At 40.2% G+C, this 11,859-nt stretch overlaps 1 protein-coding gene across 4 annotated transcripts in view; it reads left to right on the top strand.

Annotated features, from left to right (window-relative positions):
- Positions 1-740: 740 nt before the first annotated feature.
- CHN1 (chimerin 1) overlaps positions 741-11,859 on the top strand; it is a 145,108-nt gene continuing 133,989 nt past the window's right edge. For 2 of the 4 annotated variants that reach the window (XM_052676505.1, XM_052676503.1), the window contains exons 1-4: positions 746-869; positions 4,340-4,382; positions 10,764-10,832; positions 11,528-11,597. In XM_052676505.1, the coding sequence (XP_052532465.1) occupies positions 11,550-11,597 (48 nt within the window). In that variant the 5' untranslated portion in view covers positions 746-869; positions 4,340-4,382; positions 10,764-10,832; positions 11,528-11,549. Of the gene's footprint in view, positions 870-4,012; positions 4,034-4,339; positions 4,383-10,763; positions 10,833-11,527; positions 11,598-11,859 lie in introns of those variants that run through there. The other 2 variants (XM_052676506.1, XM_052676504.1) reach the window with 2 other exon arrangements.

Genomic DNA, 11,859 nt, shown 5'->3' with positions numbered 1-11,859 from the left:
TCTGTCATCTCACATTTGAGCCATTTACAATGCTTACTTAGGAGTAATTCTGCCTTAAATTAAGTGGTGTTGTGGGGATTTTTCTATCCTACTGTATCTCAAAAAAATTTCCAGTGCAGTACAGGGCCAACAAAGCAATGACAAAAAATGAAGTATCCTGTATTTTCTTGCCCAAATTCAGGGAAACAATGTAATTAAATGTTGTAGAATTCGATTATGCTACTGGTACGAATACTTCCTTTTAAAGAAGCTTTTTTGTTATTCGTAGTGTTAGATGCCATATGTTGAATAGAGCTCCTACAAGGTCTTGTTATCCCAAGGCTTGGCTGTGATGTGCTTGGAGCAATGTCACTGAGCACAGCCCCTGCAGCAGCTCCCTGCAGGACAGACTTCGAGGGTGAGTTTCTGTGGAAGTCCTCTGAGCCGTGTTGCCGGGTGGGCCGGGCACTTGTTCGGTTTGGCTGTCCTGGCACGTGCGCTGCCTGGATGCGGACACTGGAACGCTAACATCCTTAGCAAGAAGGAGTAGGGCTGTAACTGCTCTGAACGCCGGACGGAAGCGTCGCGCCTACCTCTGCCTCGGAGCCGCCGCCGTGCTCGGTGCGGTCACCCATCCGCGGGCGCACCGAGCGGCACCCGCTTAGCCGCGGCCACACCCGGACACCGGCCGCTTCCGGCCACACAGGCAGTCGCGCCCGCCCCGTCGGCGGCACCCAACCCGCGGAGTCCCCGCCCTTCGCCCCGCCCCTCTGCACCACGTGACCTGCGTTCCACCGGACCCGCGGAGATGTCGGCGGCGCTCTCGCGAGAAGTGACGGAAGCCTGCGGGGGACCCGGCCTTTCATGTGCGGCGCGGCCCGCGTTCCCGGGTGAGTTTGTAAACAGGAGCGCGGCGCGGCCGGGAGAGGCGCCGGCCGCGCCCGGGTCTGGGCCGCGGGGAGCGCCCCGAGGGCGGAAGGGAGGGAGCGACCCCGCCGAGCGGTAGGCGGGGGTTCCCGGGAGGCGGTAACATGGCGCCGCGGCTCCGCGCCGCCGCAGCCCCCTCCCCCAACGCGGCCTGAGGCTCCCGCCGCCCCTAGAGCCGAGCGGGAGGGCGCCGGCGCCGCCGCAGGTAGGGCCCGAGCGGGCGGGGGCGGCGGGGCGGAGGCTGCGCCGGTTTTCCCCTCGCCGGCGGCGGCCCCGGGCTCGGCCTGAGCCCCGGCCCCGAGGGGGAGGCCTCTGCGCGTCCGTTCGCGGCTCCGGGGGGGGCCTCGGGCTCAGCGGTGGGGAGGGGGGGGGCGAGCGGCTCTTGTGCGGGCGGTGCCGCGGCCTGTGCCTCCGGGGTTATCCTAATGAAAGGGCACCGGAGGTGTCAGCGGATTACAAACAAGCTGCACGGCGCGGGCCTTCACGCACTGATGGCTGCACGGTGTTTTGGGCACAGATGTTCGTGCCCCCGTGCCGTGTGATTGTGGGTTTGGGGTACGGGTGGCATCGTGCAGCTTTGTTTGTGCTGCAGTCTTCCCGCACCCCGGTGTTAGGTGGGGGTTCCATCGGCGTGTTTCCTTCTCTTCAAATAAAGGTGCTGTCACTTGCTTCATAGTGGGATAAAATACTCTACTAGAGCAGGAAATTGTGAATCATCCGCTGCTTTGCAAACAGCTAATGCGAAGTGAATTTTCTCCCACCTCTCTTGTGCCTTTTACAATGTCTTTGTTGTCACCTTGTCGTGCTGTACTCAGAGCTGTGAATCTCTTCTCTCAAGCTCTTGCTGAGTGTAAAGTCACATAGACTTGATCAAAACACAAGAAAAGACAAAAAGATAAAAAGGAAAAAAGCAAGTGTGCCTGAAGTTAGGGTTGAGTAACCGCTGTGAGTGCATTAGATGCTCCGTTCAACTTTGGATCGTAGGATGAGGAAAACTTTGTGGTCCTTCATTTCCAGTGTGGTAGACGTGTCTTCAGGCTCCTAATGAACCATCAGTTATTCTCTGTTAATGAAAGCCTGGTTACAGGCATCACTTCAGAGGCACAAAATAGCGGTGTTCACTTGGATTCTCTTTTACTTACTTGCCAATTGAAGCCTTATTGAAAAAAAAAAACAAAAACAAAACAAAAAAAAAAACCCAGCAGCTTGGTCATAAACTGCTTTTTATCATGCATCTAAAGAAATAAATTAAAAAAAACTTTGTGTGCGCATGGGGTGAAGTTGCTTTCCAAAAAACTCAGTGATGAGTTTGTTTTGCAGTTGATAGTGCATGCTGACACCTAAGCAGCTAGTTGGGTCTTTGATCTTTTTCTGTGTGTGGTCAGATTTCCATCCTCACTTGAATTTTAGAAATACAAACATTGGTACATCTTTTTCCAGAAGATTCTTAACTGTGCAGTGTAAAACATAAAGTGCTTTCAGGTCCTGAATTAATCATGCATAACTTGATGAATAATTTTTGTTTTCATGCTACTTCTCTTGTGTTTTTGTGACAGCATTGAGCAGACTGAAATAAGGTATTCTTTTAATCTTATTAATTGGGGCCGTCTACTGCCCGAAATTCCTTTCATCAGCTATTCTTTCTTTCCCCCCACCATCAATTTTTTTAAACTTACAAATGCATGTTTAAAGCTCCGAGAAACTTTGCAAACATTCAAAATTTCTCTTATTTTTGCAACATTTAAAAATGATTTGGAATTTCTGTATTAAAATAATGCACTGACTGTTTTTAGAGGAGTAAACATGATTCAGTAGCATTAACTTCTCTCTGTAATAATGAATAGACTTCAAGTTATCATGTCCTGCATAACTTAAGTGCGTTTGCTTCAAATCAATAGTGTGCACTCTGAGACCCTGAATGTAGCTAGTGATGGAAATACAAGTCGATACTTTATAACTATGCAATAGCTCATATTTTTGTTTCAAGTTGGTGCCGCACTGTATCTGATTGATTTTTGTGTCAGTTGCTGTTCAGCAGGAGCTCGACCTCAGAACTTTTCTATTAGCTGTAGTTCAGACTGGAGATTGTCTTGGGTAAGTTAATGGGAACAATGTAGCGTGTTTCCATTTCTGGGTGAATGCCAGTGGTCATTTACCTTGTTGCTTATAGGAAAAAAATACATCACTGTTTTAATGAGCTATGAGAGTGCTTCAGTGGTGTAGTCCTTGGTATATTTAAGGATTTTAGACCAAACCCTTAATTATTGTGTGCAGTTAGGTACCCAAAGGATACAATCTGTAAAAATGGAGTACCTTTGTTAAGATTTTTTTTTTTAATTTGCTGAAAATAAAGTTGCAAAAACTAGATTTATAATGTCTGTTAGGTGATGGACAGTATTAAAGCTTTCACACTTAGGTAATTGAGCTGGTGAAGGCGTAAAAGCTAATATCTTGCTAAACAAGTTGCAGAAAGATCTGGGGAATATTAATTCCTATATATTTCCTTTCTGAGGGTTCCCTGACTTTCTACTTGTCTGTAAGAGCTGTATTTACATAGCACAAGCTTCCACTAATCCAAGCCCTCTGAGAAATATCCAAGCCAGGCAGCTGACATTGGAGCTGTTGTATTCAGCCAGCAGGAATTGTTAGGTCTAGTCGTGTCTCTTTTATTCCATCAGTGCTCCTGGTTTACCAGAATTGTCCTTTCTTATGCAAAAAGCTTGCTCCTTCTTCAAAACCAAAGTAACTTCATTTGTTTGTTTCCGTGCATGTGACTAGCTGGCCAGTGGATTTCTTGTTCTCATTTGAGATTGTTAAGTCAATCATCTTCACTTCTCACACATTTTTCTTCTTATCGAGATGTTCTCCCTCTTAGTTATTTGAATTGAATTCTATACCTTCCTCAGTTTGTCTTAGACGTCAGTTATAGACAGGTAACTGGCAGCGTCAACATTAGGCCTGTTTTTAAAAGAAGAAACATTACTGCAACAGGCATTGCCTTCTTCCTCCCCAGAACTCTCTGAAAGAGACCCCGTGACTTCAAGGAAGTGGAACAACTGCTCTACTAAGCAGTAGAGTGGCAGTATTGAAGAAGGAGCTCCCGTTTTCCTCTTGGCCAGTTCTTGAGGTTCGCGTCCTTTAAAAACTTGGCACTGCAGCCTGTAGTTATCTTCCAGAATCTACTGATTCTGTTACAGAATCTGCTTGCTAGTGATTCTATTTCCTTTTTAAGGAGGATTGTTTTTTTATTTTATTTTTTTTCTGATTTTTTCCTCCTTCAGTCTGTTCATTTTTCAGCTTTCGTTTGTTAGAAATGTTAAATTCTGTGGTGGCGTGACAGAAATGCAGTCAGTCAGAACGCTTCTGAAAGTGGTCTGTAATGGTGAATATTAATTACACCACTTCTGCTTCGCTTTTCTTTTTTTGCATACAGGAAACTGAAAAGAAAAAAAAAGAAGTTGTTCCAGTCCTTCTAGGTAAGTGAAGTGATGGCTTTTATTCTAAAATCCAAATGCTGACTTTTAACTTTTTACTAAGTGGTAAATTCTACACACAAACTTTTGGTTTCTCCTGAAAGCAAAATTTGCAAGTCTGAGTGCCCCTGTAGAAAATTTTAGAACTTAGTATTAAACATTAGAGATTATTAAGATGTATGGAATTTGATGCTGTTGTCAGGTATCAAAAGTATAAGAAGAACCTGTTGTGTATTTTAATTTGCATTGACTTACTTGGCTGCACGAGAGCCAGCTCTTTTAATTTTGCAGTTGTTAAGTTTGGAAAAGAAAAACAACTATTTCTTTTTTTATCTAAAGAAGCATCTCTAGTAAAATTTTTGTGTAGGCCAAGCAAATTATTAAATTCTCTCTTCAATACCTGTTCAGAGAATGTTATTCTTTAATGCGCGAATAAAGTCAGTCCACTTGACCTTAAATGCAAACAAGGAGATGAAGAACTTACACACCTCAAGTAGAACCCATGAGTCGATAAAGACTTTGATAATTTTTGCCCTTGCTCTTTTATGCTTCACTTTTCTTTTATAGGAACTTTAAAGTAAGATCTTAAAAGCCTAATGTGAAAGCAATTACTTACTACGATGAGATCTACATTAAAGGCTACTAAGAGTTAATAACTCTATATACAGTCAGAGTTTATTGTGCGATAAAAAGGGGTGCAATCCCAGATCAAATGTAAAGAATAAGAAGAAATGTTTAGTGTGCGTGATTAGTCTTGAGAAAATGCAAACATCTGTAGGAAAATACATCTCTGATGCTTTGACTTAAGCACTTTGTGAGGTACACACTTAGAAGATCCTTAATGCTGATAGGCTACCATAACTCTGCTTCGTGACAAAAGCCCAGTTTGTGTTTTATCCCACTTTCTCATTTTTTTTGAACAAGAATGTATAGCTATTTCTTGAGATGGAGCCGTATGCAAGGGTCACCAAGCTGCAAGACTTGGGTTTGCAACACATGCAAGCAATGGTAGATCAATCAGCTCTTACAGTAGCTGGTAGGCTCAGGTTGTCCTCTGTGGGCTGTCCAATTGAGGAATGGGTTGACGCCTGCCAGAATGTGCGTTTCTTCTTGCTTTCTGCACGGCAGAGGAATTATGAAGTAGCGTCGTTGGTTTTTTTGCCTACCAGATTTTGTTTGTTTACAGTTGTCTTCTCAGCAGATCCTATCTTAGATTCACTTTAAGGGTGTCTTCTTCCATGCTGTTTGTGTCAGCTTTGAAATTACAAGAGAGCAGTCTATTGCTACAGGGTTTAGAATAAGAAATTGCAGGGTAAGTTTGCATAGCTGATGGGCAAATTAGGGCATAAGGGTCTTTTGGCATCCAGCGTGCTTGGCAATGTTGAGAGGCTTTAGCAGCAGCAAGTCTGACAAATCTTTATAGACATGTGTGAATGACTTTGCTCAGCAAATTTGGAGGTATTTTTGCAGGGATTGTTAATGTTCATATATACATTTTAAACAACTATTTAAATGTTTAATAGAAAAAAATTGAATTGAGGTGTCAGTTGAGATTTCCGTGCTTCTGCTGTATGGGGGAATTAAGAGAGAAAACAAAAGAACCTTTACCACTAAAATAAGCCATCGAGACATTGATCAAGTCTGTGGTTGCCTTTTCTTACAAGCTGTCTACAGGAAGGTATATTTTACAGGCAAGCTTCAGAAGAAGCGGTAATAGCTTCTTGAAAGTGTACTTGAGGTATTTACTTGAAACCTGATTAAAAATATACAAATGATTGTTGAAGCTGTTTTGTGATGTTTAGATTAATCCTGGTTTGATGTTTTATGGGAACACCTTTACTTTTTAAATAAGCACGCTGTCAGTGCTTATTTAGATGTCAGTAAATTATTTGTAAATGCTACTGTACTTATTTTGCTTTATATTAAATGCATTTTAACCAATTGTATTTATTTACAAGTATATAATTTACTTCATTGCTTGCTTTCCAAAAGTGATGAGACTTAGGACATTTAAATGCTTTCACACCATTCTGGTTTATCTTTGTGTTGAAATGTGGAGCAAATGAACAGCAAAAATGAGAGATTATATTGTGATTAAAGTTGTCTGTACTGCTGAGATTATTTGATGCTGTTCCCATGTTCATCTCTGATACTGTTTCTCCCTGAGAATTATGCTGAGAATTTACATGTTTCTCTGTCTTTCTGAGAGAAGGCAGGGTAGCAAGGCTTGTAGAAGAATGTTGTACTTCAGTGGACTATAATAAGAATTCTTTAATTGGAGTATTTGGTTCATCTGAAGAATTAAAGTTGAAGCTGGAGGTTCAAATTCAAGTTGAATCACTTCAAGAGCTGTCTTCTTTTTTTCTATGCAACAAGGTTTTTTTGCTTGTTACCTGGCTAGCAAACAAAAGTGCCTATAATTCATCTCTGGCCATTAGGTTTGAAACTTACATACTTTCTCATTGTGTTGGATGGGGAACATTTTTGTCAAGATGGCATGTAGGATTATTCTTTTGGTATTCAGGGAGAACATATTTTTTTAATTCTTTTTTTTTTTTTTTTGTGGTGTTCTCTCTTAGAGCAGTCAGTCTCCAATAGCCTTTTGAAACCAGAGCACGCAAAAATGCAGAAGAAAGAGAGGAGGCCGGCAAAGGATGTTTTTTGTGTTGGTTTTTGTTGATGTCTGTTTGTTTCATGTTTGTTTGTTTTAGCATAGCATCTACAGTTTCAGGTGGTGGGCCATAAACTTAACCACCTGGAGTTTTCTAAAGCTGTTCCAAAGATGTTGAGTCTCATTCTTTTGTTGTACACTACCAAGAATCTGAATCTGTTCTCTCTATAGTGGCACAGTAGGTAGCATTAGAAGGAAAGTAGATTTTTCCTTAGTCTTCCTTTTCTAGGCTGGACAACTTTGGCTCCTTTTTACTGTTCTTGAACATAATAATCCAGCCCCATAAGTGTTTTGGTGGGCCCCTACCGGTTTCTCTTCGAGTTGGTTATCTTTTTTGTTTTGAGGGCTCAAAACTGGACACAGTACTCCAGCTGCAGCTCCCTGAATGCCAAGTGAAGGAGAACAGTCACTTCCCTTGATCTGCTTGCTCTGCTTTTTCTAATTCAGCCCAGTGTGCTGGTAGCTTTTGGTGCTGCAAGTGATTTGCTGATGAATTGTATTCAGTTTGTTGACCACCAGGAGATCCAAGTTCTGCCCCAAGGCTGCTTGACAATCATTTGGCCCTCAGCCTGCAGTGTAGCATGGAATAATTTTGTTCTAGGTGTGAGCTTTGCATTTGTCTCTGTAATAGGTGAATACAATCCTTACTGGTGTGGCTAGACTAATGAATGTGAGCCCTTTGTTTTCCCATCTTGTCAGATCTGGTTTCTGTTTAGATTTATAATGTCCAAGGTCTTTCTGGAATGGGTGAGTGAACTTCTTTTCTCTTTTAAGTTCCAAAAATTTAGCACTTCAAGAGACTTTTTTTTTTTCTTTAGATGTTAGTTGGAATCTCTTTACAAGGCATTATCTCTCAGAATGCCTTGTAGTTTGCAAACAAGTAACAGAAAGTTCAGAATATGAATTTGTTTTCAATTTCTCTCCTTGAAGTTATTGAAGAGGACACCACTTTGTTTTCTTTTTCTTTATAAGCAGGGTGTCAAAAATTTCAGGCTTCCTAAAATGTGAAACCTGGTGACTGCTTAATATGCAAATGCATATTTTGGTAATATTCCTTTAAAAGAGTCAATGGGCAGACAGGAAAAAAATTAATCTTTACAGTTTATGACCTAAGGGAAAAAAAATGCTAACAGTGTGGGTGTAGTAGATTTTTTGTGACTAATACTGTGCACTTTCAAAGATTCGTGTAAGCTGTATTAACAGTTAGAGTGTTGTGTGTGTCCCTTGGTTGATCAAAATCTTCGTCTTTTAGGAGAAAAATAATACACCTTTGGTTTGTTAAAGAAATAATTTTTTGTTTATAATATGTAATTGTGTGTATATTGCAGTTGCATTTAAGTATGTGCTGCCTCACGATCAAGATTTAACAAAGCTAATTCCTTTTGAGACCTAAAGGAGTCTGTCCCTGCCTGTATGAACCCATAATAAAAACATCTGTATTACGAAGCTGAACAAAGGAATGGTGTTCAGGGGGATGACCTCTCAGTGTCTATTTAAATTCCAGATAATATAAAGGTGGAATCCTAAGGCTTCATTGAGAACAACCTTAGTCATGAAGCCTAAGTTGTGAATATTGAACTTGCCCATGACATTCTTAATACTCTTCAGTGTTGATAGTACCATGTTCACAGTTGTAACAGTGCAATAAATATTTCACCTCTTCAGAACCTTGAGACAGGTTATGAATTCTTTGCAAAGACTGGTGGAGCAATCTCTCTCCTTGATTTGCTTTGGCATCTTGTCTGTAGGACATAAATGTTTCCCTGAGTTGTCAGTGCCAAGGAATCTAAAGGTTCTGGCAGCCATTCGTCTCTTCTTGGCTTGTGATCTCAGTCTCAGAATCCTCATTCTGTTGAATGTATATATTTAGAAGTGACACTGGAATCTCTCTTTCTCTCTCTCCAAGATTTGCTTCTTTGCTATTTGGTGCCCATAGCCAAGGACACTGGGCTCTCCTCCTTAAAGTAATATCCAAAATTTTATGCAGTACTTTTTACTGTTCATCTTAGGCAAAAGGATCAGATAATGTGTCCTCTACACATACAAATTTCTCAGGTATTATGTCTTAGATGATTTGCTTAGGCTTACTTGAACTGCTTTGTCTCTAGTGGTAAATGGTATTCTTAAGATAGTTAAGCAGCCTCCGAAGCCTTGCACCTTTTCATCTCTCCCCCTGAAGAGTGGTCATGAATTTGTTTTGTTTGTGATTGTTCATCACAAAGACATATTTATTTGTCAAACCAAGCACAGGTCGGAACTAACATTGTTAGATACTTACATAAATATCCATACTTAAAGATGAATGTGTTTCCTTTTGGGGGGGAACCCACAGAGGAGCTAACAGGGCTTGTCATCTCCTGGCTAGTTAGCTGCATTGGTGCTTTCTTTTCTTTTTTTTTTTTTCTTCTGCTCCTGTTACTTGAACTTAAAGTGAGGTAACTTCAATAATGGGATTAGTTGCTCATCACTTATCTCTGATGTGACAATATAATGTTTTTACATGTGCATTGTCCCTGAACTGTTGTTATTTTGAGTCATTGATGTTACAGCATCCACGTACAGATCTTGTGCACTGTGCAACACAGGTTGACCCAATCCCATCTGTGTCCCTTCTTCCCAAAGTAGAGCGATACCACCTTGCCTGTTGAGAAATGTAGTTGAGAAATGTACTCTCCTTTCTCTTATCCCACCCAGTTGTATTCTTCCCTAACACAGGACACAATCAGAGCAGACATACCATGCCAGTGGATTAATTTTGGTTTGCTAGAACCAGAAAGGAAGAGGTTGAAGGAAAAGTTTGTGCTAAGGACCAATAGCCAGGAAAGCATAAAAAGTAGCCGAGCCCAGAATGAACTTGAGAGAACTTCCAGCCAAATGGTTCAGGAGCAGAGAGTTCATAATGATGAGATGAAGGACAGTTACACCTGCTGTCCACAGCTTATCAGATTTACCTTGAGCACATTTTCTAATAAGTTAATACAGCGTTGTTGATGCTTGATGGAATTATAATTCTTCTTTGTACTGGTATCATGAAAGATTCAAGTAGATGACCACACTTATTTCCAAGTATGGGGTAGAAATGTCTTGCTCTTAGCAAGGTGGAAAGGAGTGTCTGACAGCAGATCTGTCTGAAATTGTTTCCCTTGCTCTGATGTGAGTGCAAACAATGTGTTTCTCTTTATTCTCTTTACCTAAAGCTTCACTGCATACTTTAGAATACCTTATCTTAGAGCATCTGAAATATGAAGATCATCTTTGCTTATTTGAAGAAAAAAAATGTATTGCATGCCTCCAGCTATGAAAAAATTAATTGGAAAAAATGTTAGTTCTTCAGTATTTTAATTCTCCTCAGCAAGTCTCTGAAACTGTTAGGATTTTTGTACCTTTAAGGTTAATTTGTGGACTGATTTTTCTTTTAGTGTTGGGAGTTCTCACTTAAAAAATAGAGGATTCTAGGTTTTTTGGTTTTTTTTACAAGAAAAATATAAATCATGAAGTTTGTCCAAAAAATTTAATTGTAGAAGCAGCTTTTAATGTCTGAGAGAAGTAAAATTAAAGAAGTGGATCTGTTGAGGTAAACGATTCATTTGGCAAAGCTGTAGTGTTTTTTGTTTGAGTTATGAAGGATGGACGTTATATCATGTATCTTTACAAAATCGTGGTTTATTGTATACTTAACAAGCATGGTCATTAATATCTTCTTTCAATTACAGTTCATTGCCATGAAAAGGAGGATATGATAGTTTGCCCTATGAAACAGATTTATGTGTGAAATCTGACAGGTACGTGTTTCAGCATGCTTGATGAGGAAGCAAAACAGCATAAAATAGAATAGTGTCTATTAATTCTTTCTTAAATATTTTTTAGCTTCCTGATGATTCAGTTATATGGCTGAGATGTTATTAAAGTATATGTGTGTTTTGCAGTTATGTTTTTAAAAGAGTCCATAATGGGCTATGTGGTAGCTTTGCTTTGAGTGAGGAAAAAAAAATAGATAATATAATATATAATATAATATATAATATAATAGATAATTATGAAAAAGTTTAGGTGATTATGAAAAAAACTATCTAACCAACCACTTTCATTTGTTGGCACTCAGTCCTCATTATTTATCTGCTGCTTTGTTCTTTTCTTGACGGGGGTGGAAGGAATTGGGTAATTATTACAAGATATTTTTGTTTCAGAAACAAATGGTCTTACTGTGTTTTCATAAATATTTTGCAATTGGTGACATTACGTACAAACACTTGTCTTTCCAACTGAGTTGCACATTTAAAATCTGTCTCAATTTTTGGCTACAAACTTAGAGAGTTTGTAGTCCAGATGCTACTCATATGCCGGGTATTTAGATTCTTAGTGCTGTTAGAAGGCAGAAGTTCTTGCTTGTAGAATATTAAAATTTCCCATGGATGTTGAGATATTGATAATTTGCTGCAGTGTTTGTAAAATGCTTCCCACTGTCATTTTAATACAGGTAGCACAACGACCTGTGGAATATGAGTGATGACAAACCCTTTTTATGCACTGCCCCTGGATGTGGCCAGGTAATGGTCTGACTTGAAGTTATTAACATTGATTGAGTAAAAGTAAAACAGTGAAACATGTTTCCAGAGAATGAAGAGAAGAAACTTAATTGGTAGGAAGTACCCATCTTTCCAGTTCTGCTGAAAAGCTGGTGGCAGCAAGAATTTCTAGCATTTAAATTCTCAGTTTATTCAGAAAAATACTAACCATATAATGAAGACAATTTCCTTTTTTGCCCAGTCTTATTTGTTTTCATGAAAAAATGTGTGCAATAGTTGTTCA

The sequence above is a fragment of the Tympanuchus pallidicinctus genome, unplaced genomic scaffold, assembly GCF_026119805.1.
Source record: "Tympanuchus pallidicinctus isolate F22 unplaced genomic scaffold, pur_lepc_1.0 scaffold15, whole genome shotgun sequence".
NCBI classification, from domain to species: Eukaryota; Metazoa; Chordata; class Aves; order Galliformes; family Phasianidae; genus Tympanuchus; species Tympanuchus pallidicinctus.
This window is presented reverse-complemented; position numbering and strand designations above follow the sequence as displayed.